At 60.8% G+C, this 20,489-nt stretch overlaps 2 protein-coding genes and 1 long non-coding RNA gene across 4 annotated transcripts; 1 reads left to right on the forward strand and 2 right to left on the reverse strand.

Moving 5' to 3' along the window:
• Nucleotides 1-965: 965 nt before the first annotated feature.
• On the forward strand, nt 966-12,875 carry ZNF598 (zinc finger protein 598, E3 ubiquitin ligase). Of its 2 annotated transcripts, none has more exons than XM_023616594.2 (12): nt 966-1,269; nt 6,602-6,714; nt 7,431-7,560; nt 7,873-8,084; nt 8,196-8,413; nt 8,860-8,977; nt 9,525-9,721; nt 9,926-10,010; nt 10,108-10,883; nt 11,412-11,562; nt 11,671-11,815; nt 11,906-12,875. In XM_023616594.2, exons 1-12 carry the CDS (start codon nt 1,051-1,053, stop codon nt 12,257-12,259), a joined length of 2,718 nt encoding a protein of 905 aa, XP_023472362.2. In that variant the 5' UTR covers nt 966-1,050; the 3' UTR covers nt 12,260-12,875. The 2 variants fall into 2 exon arrangements, with proteins under 2 accessions (XP_023472362.2, XP_023472363.2); XM_023616595.2 differs by having other exon boundaries at nt 8,860-8,968.
• LOC111767588 (uncharacterized) lies at nt 1,633-6,603 on the reverse strand. Its single transcript, XR_002799412.2, has 3 exons — nt 4,623-6,603; nt 3,386-3,491; nt 1,633-2,199 (listed from the first exon to the last, which is right to left on the reverse strand). It is a non-coding gene; the product is annotated as an uncharacterized lncRNA (long non-coding RNA).
• Nucleotides 12,876-14,881: 2,006 nt separating the features above from the next.
• Nucleotides 14,882-19,547, reverse strand: SYNGR3 (synaptogyrin 3). The gene is made up of 4 exons (XM_001498185.7): nt 19,285-19,547; nt 16,880-17,117; nt 16,394-16,536; nt 14,882-16,312 (listed from the first exon to the last, which is right to left on the reverse strand). The coding sequence occupies exons 1-4, from the start codon at nt 19,381-19,383 to the stop codon at nt 16,103-16,105; spliced, it is 690 nt and encodes a 229-aa protein (XP_001498235.1). The 5' UTR covers nt 19,384-19,547; the 3' UTR covers nt 14,882-16,102.
• Between the last annotated feature and the right edge of the window lie 942 nt (nt 19,548-20,489).

Here is a 20,489-nt window from a genome sequence, read left to right on the forward strand (position 1 = left end):
GTCACCAGTGGCTGGACAGGGGTTTTAAGTCCATTTCTGTCTGATTTGAGCCCACTTCTGATTCTAAAGTCCAGGCTCATCCCCCACAACACAGTGCTTCTTTTCCAGAAGGGTTCGAGTTTGTACTGGCTTCCCTTGATGGCAGAAGAGAGATCTGAGTGTGCCTGGCCCCCAAGGGTAGGTAGGAGGCTCCCCACGCCTCCAGAGACCTGGCGCCCCAGGACTCACTACCATCCATTCAACAAACCTGCCCTGATGCTTCTCTGCGCCATGACCCCGAGCTCAGCTGGATGTGCCAGCCATGAAGAGGACAAGTTCCCTGCCTGACTATTCTATCAGGATTAGGGGAGATTGACTTGGAGATTATGTTACCATGTATTGTCTCTTCTGATAAGGATTTGAAAAAGTTCTTATGGGGGGGGTGGGGGACAACGACATGGACATTGCCTGGTGACTAGACCCGTGTGTTCCAAATACAAGAGAGAGGTCTGGGCTGGAGAGAGATTTTGGTTTCCTGACATGGTTGTGATATTTAGCAAATAAAAATACAAGACGTCCAGTTAAATTTGAATTTCACATAAACAACGAATAACAACTTAGTATAAGTAGGGCCCGTCAATATTTGGGGCATACTTACACTAAAACATTATTCCTTGTTCCTCTGAAATTCAAATTAAATTGGGGGTCCTGTGTTTCATCTGGCGGGCAACCAGACTCGATGGAGCCCCGGGGATCGAACGCCCGGAGGCGAGGCCTGGCCAGAGACGAGGGTCCATAGGGATGAGAGCCCGGGGTTGGACGCCTGGCGAGTCTGGCGAGCCAGCTGCGCCGGACCTCCGAGCCGTCTGCTCCGGCTAGAGCGCCCGGGGCCGGCGGCGCCGCTCTGGCCGGCGCCTCGCTGGGCTGGAAGTCGCGCGTGCACTTCCGCCGGGCGGGCCCGTTGCTGGGCGGGGCGGTGACGTCGTCCCGGAAGGGGCGGGCCCGCCGGGAGCCAGGCCGCGCCGCGCCGCGCCGCGCCGCGCCGGCCGGGAGGGGCCGGGAGCCCGGACCATGGCGGCGGCGGCGGGCACCGAGGGGCGGCGCGCGGCCCTGGAGGCTGCGGCGGCGGTGCCCGAACGGGGCGGCGGGAGCTGCGTGCTGTGCTGCGGGGACCTGGAGGCTACGGCGCTGGGCCGCTGCGACCACCCGGTGTGCTACCGCTGCTCCACCAAGATGCGGGTGCTGTGCGAGCAGCGCTACTGCGCCGTGTGCCGCGAGGAGCTGCGCCAGGTGCGCCGCGCCGGCCGGGCCGCGCGTTCGGGGCGCCGGGGCGGGGGCGCGGCCGGGCAGGGCGGCCCCGGGGCGGCGAGGCACCCGGTGGCCGGAAAGGGACTTTGCCTTCCTGGTGTCCGGCCGCGGGCCTGGCGGCGCCAGCTTCCAAAAATGAGGCCTGGCGGGGCCACCCGTGGTCGGGTCCCGCCCGTGGGGCAGATTGTGGGGCATCTGGGGGCGCCAGGCAGGAGGTGGCCGAGCTGGGTGGCAGAGGGATCGGTCCCTGTGGGGACAGAGCCTGGGGACTTTCCTCCTGTGTCCTGGGAATTCTTGCCGGGCCACAGGAAGGGGCATGATCAGAGCAAGAACTCCTCGACCTGCTCGTCTTTGGGAGTTTAATTCTCAGAGGTCTCCGCTCTGTTGGATGAGACAGGGTAAGGGGCATGTCTAGAGGCAATCTGTCTTGGAAGCAGAGGGTCAAACTGGGCATTTGCAGCCCAGCTGCCTTTCTGGGCTCCCCTGGGTGACTTGGAGCAAACTTCCTTCTCAGACTGGCGTTTTCGTCTATGGAGTGGTAGAGGTACTCAGACCTGCCCACCAGAGGGAAGGCAGAACCATTGAGGTCTCTACAGGGCGCTTGGTGGCTGGAGAGAAAAGTGCTACTGAGTTTTCCTCCTTCTTGCCACTTCTGACTCGGGGGCTCAGCTCCAGAGTGAAGGGGGAACTGTTTCTCATCTGTCCAGACTTGGAATCCCTGGAAGGGTCAGGGGGCACCTGGAGCTTTCCTCCCCTCTCCCAACGCCAGCTGCTTGCTAAGAGCACCTAGCCAGAGCTCCCTTGGTTTGCTGTGCTTTGAGATGTTTGCTTCCAACGCTGAGGAATTCCTCTGGTTTGTTCATGCAAATCTTCAGCTGGCGACATCTGTCAGAGAATCTGACTTTCCTCTTCCTAGAAGTGATGCAGAAATGGCATTGTTGAGGGATAGATTTCTTCATTTTTCTTTTTTAAAAGTAGACCCTTATGTTAAAGGAGCCAAGGAGATGCTGTAATCCCAAGAGCACTCCGTGGGCACCTACTCTGTACCTTACTGGAAAAAAGACACTTGGAGATGCTGTCAGTCTGTAATGGGGTGGACAGAGGTAGCCCTGGACCCGGGAGAGATCTGGGGTGCGGAAATAGCCGGAAGAACCTTGGGCCTGCGGCTTACTCAGAGGGCACCTCCTAGCTTTGCCAGAGCCTGCCTTGCCGACCAGTCTTTCATGGCATGACCGACCCATCTTTCATGACATGACGTAACTCCGGAACGGCCAGGTTTCCCAGCACACCTGTAGCTTCCTTCCAAGAAGGAAGGTGCTGCAGAGCCTCCAGCCCAGGGCACCACAGGTCTCACTCAGGAAGCCAGCAGACCCCTGTGTGTGGCATCTACGGCCAGCGTCTGGCCTCTGTCACTGCATGTGGGTCCCACACCCTCCGAGTGCTCTGTGGCAAGGGGGTGTTGACACGAGCTGTCAGCAGGTTCCAGCTGGGGTGTGGTTTGGAATCGGGTGCCCATGGCCAAGTCTGGCCTTCCTCTCGGGCCTGCCCCATGTTGCTGGGCAGTAGGAGGGTGTCCTGGGAAGTTTGAGGAGATGATGCACGTCTCCATTCGTCCTGCTGCCCTCCCACTCTTGGACTTGCGGCTCCACCCTAGCGTTTCCTGTTCCCCTGCTGAGTCCTCCACTGTCCTCTGAATATGTCCTGTGTTCCATGCCTGCTCAAAAATCCCACGGTGACCCAGTCCCTGAACCCTGCCTCTGTTCTGCCATCCCTTATGGGACTAAGTCTTTGTAGAAAATTGGGAGGAAAGCGTGCTAAGATGCTGTGTGGAACAGGCCAGTTCCGTTTGCTGGTTAATTCCTACACCTTGACTGAGTGCCTCCCTGTGCTGGCCCACAGGGGCAGGCATTGGGACGAGCAGAACAGCCCTGCAGCTGCTGGTCAGGCCAGGAGCCAGATCAATCTAGATTCCCTGGCAGGTGCTCAGGGTGGAGGCCGAGGCAGGCTCCCAGCGGATGGGCAGTGGAGTCGCTGGTCTCAGGGCATGTGGTGCTGGTGGAGACTGATGGCAGGTCCCCAGGTTCCCATCTCCTCTTACCTCGTCGCATCTTTCCCATAGGCCACTTTCTTCTGAAAGGTGATTCTTGTCTTGCTCTCCACCTTGCTCTGATCCCCAGTGATGCTGAAGAGGCTTGATGTGGCTGCTGTACAAAGTGAGATGTGTCTGAGCTGGGGGGGCCCTGCAGGCCACCTACTGCAGCCCACCCCCCATTTCACGGGCAGGAAGTGGGAGACGAGGCTGAGGCAGGTCAGGATGTGGTGCCTGCTGACTCAGGTCATGCCTTTCTGTTGTCAGTGCCCCGTCCCCACCACCCTGGTCCTCGCTCCCCTCCTCTAAGATCGGCCCTGCTCTGTCCTCATCTGGGTTCCTATACTCTAGGTGGGGTGACCCCCAGGCTCCCACCCCGTATTCCTTCCCCTGCCCCAGGCCCACCCCTCACCATCCAGCTCACTCTTGCTGGCACCACCCTCCTCTCACACACTCACTCTTCATGAGTGCCCGCTGCATACCGGGAGTGGGGAGCAGTGAGGCCTCAGGCAGAAACTCACACTCATCTCTGTGGGGGGCCCGAAAGGGGCTCTGTCACCTCGGTCTCCCTCTCACTCTCCTCAGGGACTGGCCTGGCCATCCTGGGGCCCACCCAGGAGCGCCCTTTCCCCCTTGGTCATTTACTGCCTGACGCACCCAGTGGCTACCGAGGATGGTCCATCCTCCAGTGTCTAGGCCTGGCCTGTGTCTCTGTCCTCAGACCTGTGATCCTTCTCATCAGGGTGATCACCGGGGTAGGTGGGTCTCAGGCCATACTAGTTGGACCCCTGGTGGGTTCCTGCCCATCCCTAACTGAGCTGCCACACCCGCATCTTTGTCCAGCCGCTTGGTCTTGCCGCTTGCCTCACCCTCTGCTAGGGGCAGGGACTCAGGCTGCCCTGTCATTCCTGCATTGTCTGCTCATCGCCGGCCTCTGGTACAGGCCTGGGGGTGCTCCAGTCCTGGTCTCTACTTCACTACTTCCGCGCCCTGGCTCCCAACCCACTCACCCTCATTCTCAAACAAAGCCAGCTTTGAGCCTGCATGTCCACGGCCACTTTCCTTTCCTAAACCTCTTTCCCAAGCCTCTTCCTGTGGTTCCAGGCCCTTCCTCAGCCATCCAGTGTCCCCCTTCTCCTGGCCTGGCTCAGGTGTGCCTAGCCTGGGCTGCCCCACCAAACTGCTCAAGAGGGTCAGACACCCCACCGAAGCAGCCAGGCACTCGTTCTTGAGACCCATACCCTACCTCTGTCCAGGGCGAGGGTGCCTGCAGCCTGAGGAGACACCCACTGTGGTGGATCAGAGAGACATTTGAGAGGAGGGCACCCGAGCGGGGTGAGGTGGTAGTGATGGTGGCGTCCCGGAGCGGGTTTCCTCTGGGAAAGGAAGTCATTCCTCTGCTGAGTTTGTTGGACTCAGATGCTTTTTGGCAGCCTGGGAGGTTCCCTCGCAGGCAGATGCTGGGACTCCCAAATCTGCCACCTTGTGTTGCCTCAGCGGAGCTAGGATGCTGAGTCCCGGCTGTCAGTTCCACAAGAGACTTTGCGCTCTGTGCTCTTCCAGCAGCATCCTGAGCAGCTCATGGCCCTTCACCCCCAGGTCATCTCTGTTATCCTCAGGCAGAAGGCAGTAGGAACTGGGGTCGGGGCTGGAGAGGCACCTTTGGGAGTGGTTGGAAGGCAGGGCTAGGCATGGGCTTGCCCTTGGAGGGCAGATTCCATGGGAAGAGGCCAGGTGAGGCCTGGGGAGAAAGCTGGGGGAGGGAGTGTAGAGGCGGAGCTGCCACTCCTCTTTGAAGACAGGACATGGGAGCGCAGCTAGGATGAGGTGTCCACCAGAGCTCAAGCTCAGCGTGTGGCAGGTGGCCACGTTCATCCTGCCAAGCCTTGCCAGATGTGACAACAAAGGGGAGAAAGGCCTGTTGGGGTGCTATTCATCCCCACGGCCCCCCAGAATGGGTGCGACTGGACCCTGACACCTCCCCTGGGCTCCTGTGGGGGCAGACTTGGGTGTCAGCTCCTCTTCCCTCAGATCCCCTCCCCCTCGCCCCAGGGAGCCAGTTTGAACTACCCTGCTGCAGGGGGACAGTATGACCACCCACTCTCCCCACCCAGTCCTACGCGTTCCCGAGTTCATGACCATTCTGATCCCAGACATCTTCCTTAGCTCAGCCTAAATATAACAGGGATGACCTTGACATGACCTTTCCCAAGGTGACAATGTCCCCCGGGTATGCTGGTGAGGGCTCTGAGCTAAGGCAAGTGACCAGCTCCAGGCTAGGAGGACACTGGTGGACTGGGAAGGGGAAAAGAGAGGAGGTGATGGGCCAGTGTGGTCTTGATCTGAGGGAGGAGAGTGGGGCCAGAGAGAATGGGGCTGTAGGACGAGGGTGCAGTGCCCTTGTTGGTTCAGAGGGGAGGCCTGAGCCTGTAAGAGGGCCCCAGGAGCCATGCTGAGGGTGCTGGGGCAAGGAGTCTGTCATCGTACAGTGCCCGGGTCTGTGGAGGGGCAGAGCAGGCCGCCAGGCCCAGCAGGCCTTCCCTGAGGGTGCAGAGACCCCTGAGAACGGCCCCTGCTGAGGCACACCAGCTCGTCGGGCACCCACACACAGCCCGGGTAACAGGCAGGAAGCTGACGGAGAGCGGCCAGGGGCTGTGACCGAGTCCTTTGGGGGAGCCCCTCTCCTGTGGCATCATGGAAACATCATGGGTGGATGGAGGGTGGCCTGGCCTTGATGCATGGTCACCTGACTCGTCCTGGCCTGTCAGCGTTAGTTATTTCCTTAGCTGCTTCTTGGACTGCGTCTCTCCTCTCTCCCTGTGAAAGCTGTCCTGTGCTCAACATCCATGTGATGAAGCACTGGTTTGCAGGGTCATTTGGTCCCTGTCACTGCCCCTGGGGGTCACTGCCCCTGGGGGTCACTGCCCCTGGGGTGGCATCATCTGTCAGCAGGTGTGGGTTTGGCTGTGGATGAGTGGGAGCCAGCCGCCCCCTGGTGGTGAGGCCTGGCGTTGTATCTCTGTCCTGGCACCCCCAGGTGGGTGGATGCCAGTAAAGAGGAGGCAGCCTGGGCTAGCCCAGGGCAGTGGAGGGGGCTGCCTGCTGAGGCCTGCCTCAGGCCTCCCAGGAGGGACCCTGAATACCTCCCTTTCTCCTTAGCCTGACGGCATCCTCCAGTGGGTGTCCACAGCCCTGCTCACCAGTCCCTCTTACTTTCGGTTCCAGGTGGTCTTCGGGAAGAAGCTTCCCGCCTTTGCCACCATCCCCATCCACCAGCTGCAACACGAGAAGAAGTATGACATCTACTTTGCTGATGGGAAAGTGTTTGCCTTGTACAGGTGAGAAAGGAATCCTCAGCCCGGGATTCCGAGGGTCTGCAGCCAGCCTGTGTCTGCGGGCACTTTGTGGTGGGGACAGGCGCATCCCCATCACCTCCTGTGCTCCTCACAATCCTCAGGTGGGTGGAGGCACTTGGTGTGGCATAAACATCAGGGCCAGGTAGCTGCGTTCCTGTCCTCGGTTCCCTCTCCTGTAACGGGGGATGCGCACAGCATTGCTCCTAGGGTGGTGATAGAGACGGGGTGGGGGGAATTCAGGGGAGCACTCCTAGTGTGGCACACAGCACCTGCTTTCTGGGGCTCTCTGAGGTGCATGCGAGCTCCTGCAAGTCAGGCTCTTAGCCCATAGTGGGAAAACCCCATAAAGGGGTACAGCTGTTATGGGGGTAGTCCTCATCTTCCAGGTGAGGGGTGGCCCCCTGGCTCGGCTAGAACCTAGGCTGTTAACCTCCGTCCCCTGTCTGGCCTCAGTCATCATGTCCACCTGACACAGGGTTAGTCTCCTGGATCATGGACCCGCCCCATCATGTGGCCCCAGGCCCAGCACCACCTGACTCAGTGGCTGAAGTGATGGAGGACACGGGTGGGAGTGCCTGTCCTCCTGGCTCCTGCTTCCATGTCTGCAGGGGTGTGGAGCCAGGGGCCGTGGGGAGGCACCAGTGCTTGCTGTGGACAGTGATGCTGAATGCCCCTGGGGGTTCCTGGTGTCTCCCCAGGCAGCTGCTGCAGCACGAGTGCCCACGGTGCCCTGAGTTGCCACCTTTCGGTCTCTTTGGGGACCTGGAGCAGCACATGCGGAAGCAGCATGAGCTCTTCTGCTGCAAGCTGTGCCTCAAACACCTCAAGGTGCGCCCCACCCCCACAGCACCTGCCTGAGGCTCTCGGGGACCCAAGCAGAGCCCTGGGCAGTGGTAGATGGTGGCCAGGCCCTGTAGACGGGGTGGTTTGGGAGCAGGGGGCTCAGTCAAACAGCTGTGAGGGGTTTGTTGCTGTCACTGACCCTGGACAGGTTGCACACTGCCTAGGCAGGGAGGGGCTCCTGGTCTGGGGGCTCTGGGGCAGAAGGGCACCCCAGGATCCTTCTCTGTTCTTGGGCAGTGGGGAGGGCTGGGAGGCCTGGGAGCCACCACCATGTGCCCAGCCCCCTGTTCCCTGCAGATCTTCACATATGAGCGCAAGTGGTACTCGCGCAAGGACCTGGCACGGCACCGCATGCAGGGGGACCCTGACGACACATCGCACCGTGGGCACCCGCTCTGTAAGTTCTGCGACGAGCGCTACCTGGACAACGACGAGCTGCTCAAGCACCTACGCCGTGACCACTACTTCTGCCATTTCTGTGACTCGGATGGGGCCCAAGACTACTACAGGTGGGTGCGGGCGGCACAGGGGACCCCCAGGACACCCCAAGTGGGCTGGGCACAGGCTGCTGGTTGGAGTGGTGGGGCCAACAACACCTGCTGACACCCCGCCTCTGCCAGTGACTACGCCTACCTGCGCGAGCACTTCCGGGAGAAGCACTTCCTGTGCGAGGAGGGCCGCTGCAGCACTGAACAGTTCACCCATGCCTTCCGCACGGAGATCGACCTCAAGGCGCACAGAACAGCCTGCCACAGCCGGAGCCGAGCCGAGGCCCGCCAGAACCGCCAGATCGACCTGCAGTTCAGCTACACGCCACGGCACTCTCGCCGGAACGAGGGTGAGCAAGGCCTCCAGCCCAGTGCCCTGCTCTGGAGGCCTCAGACCTAGGTCCTGATCTGCCCCCTGTTGTGTCAGCGGGGAGAAGGGACACACCTGCTGACCCTCGTCTCTTCGCCCATGGGACAAGCCTCGAGCGCTTGAGCACACTATGACTACAGGGAGCTCTCTGCTCCAGCCAGCTCTGTGGTGTCTTGAATCTGCTGTTCTGGGGCCCTCAGGGGTCAGGAGCATTACTGAGTGCCTGCTCTGTGTGGGCCTGCCAGCCCAGGCCCCTCTCCCAGCCCACTTCATGCTCTGACTGGTGCCCAGGCTGTGGAGGCCATGAGGTATCTGAGCCTGTCCCCAGCTCACATGCCGCGGGGGGCTGGGGAGCCACTGCTCTTGATGCCAGAGCACTGGCCTCGGGATGGCCCGGGCCCATAACAGGCTGTGTGCTGGCCACAGGGGTCGTTGGTGGCGAGGACTACGAGGAGGTGGACAGGTACAACCGCCAGGGCCGCGTGGGCCGGGCTAGCGGTCGCGGAGCCCAGCAGAGCCGCCGAGGAAGCTGGAGGTACAAGAGGTGGGAGGATTTGCATGCCACTGACATTCTCCTGGCACCGCCTGATGCGGTGGCAGTGGCCGGCAGCTGGCGGGGAACAGTCACAGGGGTCAGGGGACTTTGGCCTTCTGGCATCTGGTGTCCTGGGCATGGCAGCAGGGTCTGTTCAGTGTCCCCAGCGAGCAGGAGTTTCCTCTTCCTTCTAATTTCCACCAGAGACGCCAGGACCCTGCGGGTTGGGGCGAGTGAGAGGGGTGTGTGTCACTTGGGGGTTCAGAGCAGTTGTGTCCTGAAGCACCGGTGTGGCAGGCACACACTCAGGTTGGGGGTGGACCCCAGATGCTCTCTCAGAACCCTGGGCCCAGGTGCTGCCCAGGGAGCCACAGCCCGAGGCTGGCAGGCCGTTGTGTCCTGCTGCCTCCACAGCGCCCTCTGCTGGCCGCAGGCCTGGCTCCTGGCAGCCTCCTGGTGTCCAGGCTTCCCAGGGGCAAGGCCCCTCCCAGGCCCCTTGCCTTGCACACCACTGTAGTCCTGAGCCTTGCCCAGCCTGAAGTCCTCCCCATCCCAGGGAAGAAGAGGACCGAGAAGTGGCGGCTGCCATCCGGGCCTCAGTGGCTGCACAGCAGCAGCAGCAGCAGCAGGAGGCACGTAGGAGCGAGGACCGAGAAGAGGGTGGCAGGCTCAAGAAGGAGGAGGCAGGGGCACGAGGGACCGAGGAGCCCCGTGGCCCCCGGCGCCCACCCCGGACTCAAGGCGAAGGCCCGGGTGAGCAGACCCTACCTGCAGGCAGTTCTGCCCAGGCCTCGAAGCACCTGGGAGGTGAGAGAGAGGTTCCTGACGAGCAAGGTGCCTAGGACTGGCCGGGCCCCACCCTTGAGGTCAACAAGAATCCATACTCTGCCTGGTCACCCCAAAGGGTCTGTTCCCACCCTGGTCAGCCCTGACAGAGGGTCTTTTGGCATCTTGTAGTTCCCAAGGAAGCCACAGCAAATGGTCCTGTAAGCCAAGAGGCCTTCCCAGCAAACAGCCTGGCCTCAGGGGCCACACTTCCGAGGTACACATGCACGAGCTGGGGTGAGGGTGCAGGGATCCTGGAGGGTGGGTGTGGGGCAGGCCAAGGTCACTGACTCTTCTCCTGTCCCCGGGCTCAGCACCCTCCCACCCCCGACTTCAGAGCTCAAGGACGAAGACTTCCCCAGTCTCTGTGCCTCCACTTCCTCTTCTTGCTCTGCGGCGGCAGCCCTGGGCCCTGTGGGGCTGGCACTGGTGTACCCTGTTCCCACCAGGGGCAGGAGCACCTTCCAGGAGGACGACTTCCCTGCCTTGGTGTCCTCTGCCTCCAAGCCCAGCACTGCCCCCACCAGCCTCATCTCTGCTTGGAACAGCAGCAGTAGCAAGAAGGTGGCACATCCCACCCTAGGGGCCCAGGCTGCCAGCGGGGGCAGCCAGCCCCCCAGAAAAGCTGGGAAGGGGGGCAAGGGTGGCAAGAAGGGCGGGCCACCTCCCGTAGAGGAGGAGGAGGATGGGGAGGAGGACGGCCATGCCGGCCGCACCACCCAGGAGCTGCGCAGCGTGCCCACCACGGTCGCCGTCTCCTCCCTGCTGGCACTGGCCTCCACCCAGACCGTCACCAAGGTCGGCAAGAAGAAGAAGGTGGGCTCTGAGAAGCCGGGTGCCACACCACCCCCACCACTGCCCCCTGACAAAGACGGGCCCCCTGGAGCTGAGCAGGCCCCCACGGGTAGAGCTGAGGGGCCAGTTGCTGTCATCGTCAATGGACACACAGAGGGGCCGGCACCGGCTCGGAACATCCCCAAGGAACCCCCTGGGCTCCCGCGGCCCCTGGGGCCCCTCCCCTGCCCCACACCCCAGGAAGACTTCCCAGCACTTGGCGGCCCCTGCCCGCCCAGGATGCCCCCTCCCCCAGGTACGTACACCTGGCTTGGGCCTGCTTTGGGCATCTGGAAGGGGCCAGGGTCGCAGAGTTGGGCTAGAGCTTCTGGGCCCGAGAGGAACACAGCCTGAGGTTGTGGGGTGCAGGGCAGTCACAGGCCTGCACTGGGGAGAGGTGAGCCTCTGTGGTGGTTTCTAGCTGCCTCGAAAGCCTAGTGTCCAAGTTTGGATGCAGGTGCCACGATGTGTGAACGGTGTGACCATGGTCTGCCACTTAACCTCTTTGTGTCCCTTTGCTCCCTATAAAACAAGGCAGTCCTAGTGCCCCTCAAGATGGGGGCACATGAGTTAATTTAGGCCAGGATTTGCTGTGAGGGAGTGCAGCCAGTGTGCTGGCTCTTGGCATCCCTAGGCCCTGGATCTGCTGTGCAGGGGAGGTGTGGCCTAGGGACGAAGCCTGACCTGGCTGAGCTGGGCAACCTGTGGGAAGTGGGGGACTGAGGCCTGGCTGTGCTCAGCCAACGAGGGCCACATTCTGGGTCTTGCTGTGCCACCCCCACAGGCTTCAACACTGTGGTGCTCCTGAAGGGCACTCCACCCCCACCTCCACCAGGTTTGGTGCCTGCCGTCAGCAAGCCACCCCCTGGCTTCTCCAGCCTCTTGCCCAGCCCCCACTCGGCCTGCATCCCCACCACTGCCACCACCACAAAAGTGTAAGTGTGGGTGGGCCTCCTGGCCTTGCGCCCCTGGGAACCGGGAGGGAGTGCACCCCAAAGGCTGAAGCCGCCACCTCCTCCCCATTTCCCGTCCCCTGAACCCAGGCTGACCCCTGCGCCAAGGGCCTACTTGGTCCCTGAGAACTTCCGGGAGAGGAATCTGCAGCTCATCCAGTCCATCAAGGACTTCCTGCAGAGCGATGAGGCCCGCTTCAGCGAGTTCAAGAGCCACTCGGGGGAGTTCAGACAGGTCAGGCGGGGCGAGAGTTCGGGGGGCCAGCCTGGCGACCTGGGGCCCAGGCCTGGGCCGGGTGTGACCAGGTCTGGCTCTGGGTGGCAGGGCATGATCTCCGCAGCCCAGTATTACAAGAGCTGCCGGGACCTGCTCGGGGAGAACTTCCAGAAGATTTTCAACGAGCTGCTGGTGCTCCTGCCTGACACGACCAAGCAGCAGGAGCTGCTGTCCGCGCACACAGACTTCTGCGGCCGCGAGAGGCCTCCTGGCACCAAGGCCAAGAAGAACAAGAAGAGTGCGTGGCAGACCAGCACCCGGCAGATGGGCCTAGACTGCTGTGTGTGCCCCGCCTGCCAGCAGGTGCTTGCGCATGGCGACGTCAGCAGCCACCAGGCGCTGCATGCTGCCCGGGACGACGACTTCCCCTCCCTGCAAGCCATTACCAGGATCCTCACGTAGCTCCCGCCAGTGTAGGCAGAAGCTGCCATACCCATGAGCCTCCTTTCTCCTTCCTCCTCCTCCTGGGCTGCCAGGCAGCCAGGTAGGGCCCCGGTGAGGCCGCCTGCTCAGGCCCCTCGGCCTGCTAGCCTGCCAGGGGTCGCTGGGAAGGCCCCCCTGCCCCATCAGCACACCGTCATGCAGGAGTCCATTCGGTTTCCTCCTGGGAACTGGGCAGAGGCCCCTGCCTCGGCAGCGGGCCAGTGTTGGTTTGTACTCTCATGCTTTTGGAAGCTGCCAGGGGAGGGAAGGGCCGGCATGCCAGGACCTGTCCATGCTGTCAGAGCCAGTGGCCACAGCGGCCTGATCTGGGACCTCCTGAGCCTGAGGGCAATGGCACTGCGGCCCTCGAGCTGGAAGCTGTGGGTCCACTGCTGCTGGAGTCAGATGTTGAGTGTGTTGTGTAAACAGTTGGCTGTTTCGTGATTCAAGAATGTTCAGGATTAAAAGCAGACAAGAAATTGTGCTACTTGAAGTTGAATCTTTTTACGAAACAAGCTGAATCTGGGATCGCAAATTGCCTCTGACCTTTTATAAGACAGTTTATCTTCAAATAAATTTATTTTGCAATAATGCACAGAGCTGGTGTTCTGAGCTTCTCTGCCTTCTGAGGTCACCCTGCAGCCAGGGCGACTCTGAGAATTGTCAGACGCTCCAGCTCGGGCGGTTGGCCAGTGCGCACTGGGGTGGAGGAAGGCCCGTGGGGAGAGCTGGCCAACAGGGCTTTGCTGCTCACAGGCAGCGACAGCCAACCGTGGGCCCCGGTCCTGGAGGTCTGGCACTGCCCAAGCCTTCCAGGAACAGACGCAGCCACGCATGACCTATACTCGTGCACTGAGTAAAGTTGTCCGTCCAGAATGTGGGAGTCCTAACAGACGCACAGTCCACATCCACAGACTGGTGAAAGAGCTGCTGAAGATAAACTCTAACAAGAACCATTTAGAAACAGTGGAGGCCATGTCTGAAATACTGTAAGAAAATCATTTGTGTTTAGTTATTTGGATCTAGTATTTTGGGAGGGGACCAGACACATGTTGAAATCATACAGTCGTGTCGCTTCACAACGGGGATACGTTCTGAGAAATGTGTCCTTAGGCGATGTCGTCACTGTGTGAAGATCATCGAGTTGACTTTACAAACCTAGATGGCATAGCCTACTGCACACCAGGCTCTAGAGTACTGATGGGCCACTGCCGCACACGCGGTGTTGGTGACTGAAATGTCGTTATGCAGCACGTGACTAAACGTATAGCCACAGCCAAGTAAGGCAAAGGAAGTGTCCTTAGATGAGCACAAACAGGGATCTCTTTCTAGAACCTCAGCCCAAAGCCGAGGACGAGGATGGTGCTGCCTGCCTGCCTGTGGCTGGGACTGGAGCATGTCCCTGGGTGGTGGCCATGCTCAGGGCCCCTAGGAAACGAGTCCTCACCCTCTTCACCCTGCATCGGGCTGCGCAGAGGCCACCTGCTTGCCCCAGCATAAGCCCCTCCTAGCTGATGCCCTTTGCAGATCTGAGCACAACCAACCCCACAGAAAGGTAATCTAGAAAATGGGATATCTCATTAATGATACTGAAAATACTCCTAAAGAAGCAAGAACCATAATAATAGGCAACACTTAAGTAGCAGTGCTGTGTGACAGCTGCTACTCTGAGTCGTTCCATGTGTTAACATTAACCCCCGCCCCACAATGTGGTAGGAACTATTCTTCTCCTTTTATAGATGGGAAACCTGAGGCAGAGACAAGTCAAGAGATGCTCAAGATGCCGAAGCTTGAACGTGGCGAAGCCAGCATCCAGCTGCAGAGCTGGTTCCTAACTGCCTCGCTCAACCAGGACGTTACTAAGCAATTAGAAATCTCAGAAAAACTGTGATAAAAATCCCAATAGGTGGGTTCGAAAGTCAACGAGCAAGCTGGGGAAATCAGGGCAGTTGGCCTTGGATTGTGGCTCTGGAAGCTGCCTGGTACACCTGATGAGGGTCCCAGGAGCAGGAGGTGGTGAGTAGCGGGGAACGTTTGGAGAAATGAGGACTGCTTTTGCCAGCACTAAAGAAAGATAAACAAGCACTGAGCAGGATAAGTTTTTAAAAAGCCACATCTAGACACAACAGAGCTTAAAGAGAAAAAAGTCCTAAAATTACCACCAAAAAGATCACCTACAAAGGATTGCAAATCATACTGTGATCACCTCTCTCGTCAGCAGTACGGGACCCTAAAAGATAAGAGAAATACCTTCAAAGTACTGAGGAAAACTGTCTTTTAAGAACGTGGGAGTAATTCAAAGGCTGAAGGTTTAGGTCCACAGGCTGATGAAAGAAATGCTGAAGATGGGCTCCGATAAGAAGTACTTGGTACTCCTGCTATTATAAGAAAGATAAAAGAGATGGAGTCTCCCCAGCGTTTCAGAGAGCTGCTCTGAGCAGCGCAGTTCTAGAGCAGCATGAGGTGTGGTGGGGGCTCCTGGGCCTGGGGCCTGGCCTCCACCTCCCTGACCCTTCCTGGATTCTGAGCCCCGTGCCCTTCAGACCCCAACCCCTGACACCAGGAAGGGCAGGGGAGAAATGACTCCAAGAGCTTCTGGGCCACGGTAAACTCACTTACAGTCTTTATTGTAAAGAAGTTGCAGTTGGAACCTGGGACACTGAAAATACACAATCACGGATTGTTCTTTCGGAAGGGGAAAGGAGAGATCCATATGTACAAAAATTGTAAACATGTTCACTTAAATATCCACACGTAATTGGTCTATGCTACAATGTACAGGTTGTCATTCAACTGCAACTCCAGAGGGAGGCGTCTGTCTGTAAGAGTGAAATGTAGCAACCGCATTTGGTGTTGACATAACGTGAAAAGCCAGCTTTGAGCAATGCATGAGTAGTCAGCTACACACAGGAACCCCAACCTCAGGCTGGGCCTTAAAACGGGGTGCAGGGTGGGAGTTGAGGGACTGGTCCAGGAAGCCAATGTAAAGGGGCTTGCACGGAATGGCCATCTCTGGGGCACTGTGGGCAGATGGAGCTTCTAGGCCACTCCTGTGGTGCTTGTCCCCCCAGGAACCCAGGTGTCCCGAGTCCCCCTCAGGCAAGGAAGGTCTTACTGAAGGGCAGCTGCCATGTTGCACCTTCGTGGCCAGAACTACCCACACCTGGGCAGGGGCCTGGGCCAAGGCAGGTAGGGGCTGGAGCAGGGGCTGCAGACAGAGGGGCTGCTTGTGGGAAACTAGAAGGTGGAATCTGAAGACTTGACCACAATCACAACATCGACAGGGCCAGGCTACCCTAGTGAGCCTGTGAGAGGAACTGGAGGGAGGCTCCAGACAGAGTGCATGGCCCAACAGGTGAGCCACCATGACAGGAGCAAGGACCATCAAGGACACAGGATGGGGAACAGTGGCCATGTTCCCCAGGCCACGGGATGGGGGTGGGGCGGGAGCAGCTCCTGCACCTGGCTATGGAGGGCTGCAGGACCCCTGACCCCAGAGTGAACAAGTGAGCCCCAGGTTGGCTGGCTCACGAGGGGACCTACCCAGGCTGGTTCACTGGAGGCTGGAGGGCACATGCCCAGGGTTGTACTGCCCCCTCTCAGGACCTCAGGCCTGGGGGCCAGGGACTAAGGGGATAGAGGAACTTGCAGGGGACAGCTCAGGAACCCTGGGGGCTACCCTCTCTTGGCCCCAGACAGCCCACAGTGGCCACTGGCTCTGTTCCTGGTGCTGTGCCAGGAGGACCTGAGGGAGCTCCCAGGAGACTCCGGGCCCTACATCAGTGGGGCGGCCTTCGAGCCCTGGTCTAGGCCTGCCGGCCACTAGTAGGCGGGCACCTGGTACCCTTTGGGGTTTGTGTCCAGGGTCTCGGTGAAGGGTGGGCTCTGGTAGGTCTCGGTGCCCTCCACGCCGCTGCCCACTGGATAACCGGGGTAGCCCTGGCCCGCCCCAGCGCCCAGCTGTTCGGTGGCAAAGAGCGACATGTCGGTGCCCAGGCGGAACCGCTGCAGGGCCTTCACGGTGAGCGCCGCCTGAGGGGGGGGAGCCCGGGATTAGCCAGGGCCGACCCGCCGCCGGCCCCGCCCCGGCCCTACCCGGCCGGCCGCACTCACCCAGCTGAAGATGGAAAAGAAGCTGAAGGCGATGGCTGCCCGCGCCGCGTCTCCCGCCTGCATCGTGCCCTGCCCGGGCGCCGTGCGCTGCCACTGGTTGGTGAGAAAGCAGAAGCCCACGAACCACAGAAAGGACCAGAGCCCTGTGGGCGAGCGAGCGGCCGGGTCAGCGGGCGCGGCACCGGAGGCTGCACCCGCCCGGCCCAACCACGCCGGGAAGGAGCGTCAGACCGCACGGGAGCCCCGCCCACCGCCGGGCTGCGCCTCACTGCGGCCAGAGCAAGCCCGGCTCGCCCGCACCTGTGCCTCTCCAAGCACCTGACAATCACAACGCCCTCTTCCTGGCCCCGCCCCGGCCCCGCCCCGCGAAGCCCGGAGGCCCCGCCCTATCTCGGCCCGGCCCCGCCCCCGAGACGCCCACAGGCGCTACCAGGCCCCGCCCCCTCTCCGTCCTGCCCCGCCCCCTGCGGACTTGACCACGCCCACCTGAGAAGCCCAGGTCGAGGAGCACCGCGCGGCGGCGGTCGCGGACGCTGCTGATCTGCTGGAAGCGCACGTCGAGCAGCAGGAAGGCGGCGCAGGCGAGGAAGGCCCCGAGGCCAAGCACGACGCCGAAGCGGCAGGCGCCCGCGTTCCCGTTGAAGACGCAGCGCAGCTCCGGACCGCTGTCGGCGTTCACGTAGCCTTCGTTGATAATGGGCCCGAAGACGGCGATGGAGAACACCTGCAGGCGGCGGGCAGCGCTCACCGCGATGGGCCCCCTCCCGGCCGCGCCCCGAGATCTGTTGCCCCCCGCGAGCACCCGTGCCCTTGGGCCTGTCCCTGAGTTCCCCTGCAGCACAGGGTCCAGATCTGGGTTGGGGGTCTTCGGGTACCTCTCCCTTCATACCTCCCTCGGGTATTTAGTGATTACGGACAACGTGTACCATTTAGTGAGCATCCACTATGCCCAAGCACTGTGCTTAAAACTGCTACTTTAGGGCTGGCCCTGTGGCGGAGTGGTTAAGTTTGCGCGCTGCGCTTCCGCGACCCAGCGTTTCACCGGGTCGGATCCTGGCGCGGACATGGCACCGCTCATCAAGCCATGCTTAGGCGGCATCCCACATGCCACGGCTAGAAGGACCCACAACTAAAAATATACAACTGCGTACCAGGGGCTTTGGGGAAAAAAACGAAAAATAAAAAAATCTTTAAAAAACTGCTACTTTACATGAGTTCCCTCATAAGAATCCTCCCAAAAAGCCACGAGGGTGGCATTGTTCTTATTTCCTTTTTAGATGGGGAAATTGGGGCTCCAACAGGTGAAGTGACTTGTCTAGGGTCGCACTGCTGTTAAGAGCTGGGGCTGACATTTAAGCTGGGTCCTCCGTGCCGCATGGGGCTGTGGTGTCGACCCACCCTAGAGTGTGGGAACAAGAGCCTTCACCTGAACCAGCGATTCCTAGCCTTGAGCCAGGGGGTGCTAGGGAAGGTAGATGTGGATCGGGGAGAGAGGGGTTGGAGGGTAGTGGGGGCAGTGGAGGGACAGCCAGGCCCTGTGTGAAACCCGCTCTCAGCATTTGGGAGCTGTGCCGCCCTGTTTCCTAGCATGCCAACTGTAGTAACGGGCAAAGCTCATGGGGTGTTGGGAAAAGAAAAATAATGGCCACCCAGCCTTCTGCACTTGGTGGGCACTTGAGGGATGACGGCCCCACGTGACTATGATTAATTATTAATACCACCCATAAGTGTTTGGGCTCCAAAGGCAATACCATTGACCTCTGGGCTTCAGTCAGACGTCAGAGCCTCGTGCCTAATAGGGCTGGAAGGCAGGCAGGAGGTGAACCACGGTCATTTAAAACTAGATGCTGCTCTTTTAGCTCTGGGCAGCCCTATGTTTCTAAAACAAAAAAAAGACCTCCAATTTCAACTTTCAACTTCATTTCTTTCCTTTCCCTTTCGGGTAGTCTTAGAGACCAAGTGAAGAGGGGAACCAAGGCACAGGACATGGACGTGTACCCCCAGAGTGGTCCACAAGTCGGACCAGAGCTGGGACCAGAACGTAGGGTTCCTGCTTCCCGGTCTGGCGAGAGTCACTCCACCAGGAAGGCCGAGGCCTCATGCCCCACCCTGGACACCCTCCTCCTTGAAGATGGCCGAGTAGGTGCCGCCGATAGCAGCCGCGACCGGCTGGACAAAACCCAGAACTCGGCACCTCCCCTCCCCTCTCTCCTGCCTGGAAGGGTGGGAGGAGGAGTACTTGGCCTAGAGACGCCCTGTACAGCAGGCTAGGCTGGCCCCAAATCCTCCCCTCTCGCACCACCTCCAGGCAGCCCTTCCAGTGCAGAGCCCCTTCCCGCTGCCCCACCCAGAGGGATCCCAGAGCATCCCTCCAACTCACAGTTGCAACTGGGGGGCCTGGGAAGGGCCAGCTCCCTTCGAAGGAGCCTGGAGGATGTTTGTACGGGAGAAGCAGGGGGAGGCTCTGCCTGATCCTCTCGGCTCCCCCCCGTAGTCCCGTCCTCGCGGTGAAGCTGAGTGCCCCAGCCCCTCCGCGAATCCCGGTCCCACCCCTGTGCCCGCTTCCAGATCGTGAGAACAGGAAAAACGGAGCAAGGGCTGAAGAAGGGGATTGAGTTAGACCTGAGGAGGAATTGGGGGGCGGCAGGCGGTGACCTCTCAAGGTCCCCGGCGGTCGCCGCTGGTCCCTCCCCCGCCCGCAGGTGGGCGCGCCCAGCCGGGTGACGTCACCCCAACCTGGGGCCGGAGGGGGAGGGGCCGGCAAGGAGAGGATGGGGGCGAGGGGCGAGGGGCAGTGGGGAGGGACGAGGGATGAGAGGCGAGGCGGGATCCGGTTCTGGGGCGGGGGCGGGGGCTGGGGCCGGGTTGGAGCCCGGGCTGGGGCCACTCACCCAGGACGCGACCCGCAGCAGGGTCTGGGGCCGCCTCGCGAAGCTCACGGGGTCCAGGGCGGCCCCCGCGCGACCCGCGCCAAACGAGGCTCCCTCCATGGCTGGCCCGGGCGGGCCACGCGCCCCCGGCGCCCTCTGTTGGTCTGTCCGTCCGTCCGGCCCCGCCCGAGGCCGCCCGGGGCTGCTGCTGATGATGCTGGTGCAGCCGCTGCCGCTGCCGCCTCCCGGGAGCGCGCGCCGGCCGTGGCGAGGGCGCGCCGGGCGGGGCCGAGCCCGCGGCCCCCCACTGGTCCAAGAGCGCGGGGCTGGAGCCCTCCCTTCCCTCCGCCCCGCCCACCTTCCACCCTCCACCCTCCACTCTCACCTGCATGACCCGGGTCAAGATGGAGACCACGAGCCAGGGCCCCGTCAGGGGCAGGGGCAAGGGGCTGGGTCCCCCACTGCCCCTCACAGATAGTCAGGAGTCAGCAGGGCAGGCGGACACTGGGCTCAGCCTTCGCTGAAGCCAGGCGGATGGACAGATGGACCTGACCCCGCTGTGTGTGCAGCGCCCTTTTGTGAGTAAGGGGGTAACTGAGACCCAAGGGCTCCAGCGTCTTCCCTTCAGTCCTCATGGAAGGAGAACCTGGCTCCCTGGCCCTGATGGATCAGAGATAGGTTACTGGGGCCTTTCCCATGACCCACTGCCCCCTGGCTTCTCCTTCAGAGGGTTCTAGCCTCCTTGACAGAGGAGGAGGATGACTTCTGCCCCCAGGGGCACTTGTCCAGGGGGCAGAGCCCACAGGCCAGCTTGGGTGGGTGTTGGGGCATCTCTGCTCCTTTCCTGTGGCCGGATGTTCTCATTCCGAGGATGCTCACCGAGCCGTCCACACTCCCAGGTCTCTGGGACTGACTTTTGGCTGACATATTTACTTTGGGGCCGAAGGGTGGGAAGAAGCATCAGAGATGGGGAGTTTGGTCAAGCTCAGGGCTAGCAGCTCTGGGCCCCTGCTGGGTCTCTTCCACAGATCCCCCAGCCCCGGGTTAGACAGGGTCCCTTCTGTCGTGTTCCTTCCAGGCCAGCCTGGTAGGGGCCTGGATGACTGCTGTGTTTCTGTCCAGGGCATTGATAAGAAAAGTCTGTACTTTTGGGCATTGACGGTGCCCAGCATGTCACGAAGACCTGTGGAGGTGCGGACTATTATTACCCCATTGTTCAGATGGTA

Source organism: Equus caballus, chromosome 13 (assembly GCF_041296265.1).
Source record: "Equus caballus isolate H_3958 breed thoroughbred chromosome 13, TB-T2T, whole genome shotgun sequence".
Classification (NCBI taxonomy): domain Eukaryota; kingdom Metazoa; phylum Chordata; class Mammalia; order Perissodactyla; family Equidae; genus Equus; species Equus caballus.

Excerpts from the sequence above, each read along its gene's own strand:
- SYNGR3 (XM_001498185.7), bottom strand. The coding sequence starts at position 19,383 with ATGGAGGGAGCCTCGTTTGGCGCGGGTCGCGCGGGGGCCGCCCTGGAC. Across the intron at positions 16,537-16,879 it reads CCTCGACCTGGGCTTCTCAG|GGCTCTGGTCCTTTCTGTGG; the intron begins GTGGGCGTGGTC and ends GCTCGCCCACAG. Across the intron at positions 16,313-16,393 it reads TCTTTTCCATCTTCAGCTGG|GCGGCGCTCACCGTGAAGGC; the intron begins GTGAGTGCGGCC and ends CCCCCCCCTCAG.
- ZNF598 (XM_023616594.2), top strand. The coding sequence starts at position 1,051 with ATGGCGGCGGCGGCGGGCACCGAGGGGCGGCGCGCGGCCCTGGAGGCT. Across the intron at positions 8,978-9,524 it reads GGAAGCTGGAGGTACAAGAG|GGAAGAAGAGGACCGAGAAG; the intron begins GTGGGAGGATTT and ends TCCCCATCCCAG. Across the intron at positions 10,011-10,107 it reads TCAGGGGCCACACTTCCGAG|CACCCTCCCACCCCCGACTT; the intron begins GTACACATGCAC and ends CCCCGGGCTCAG.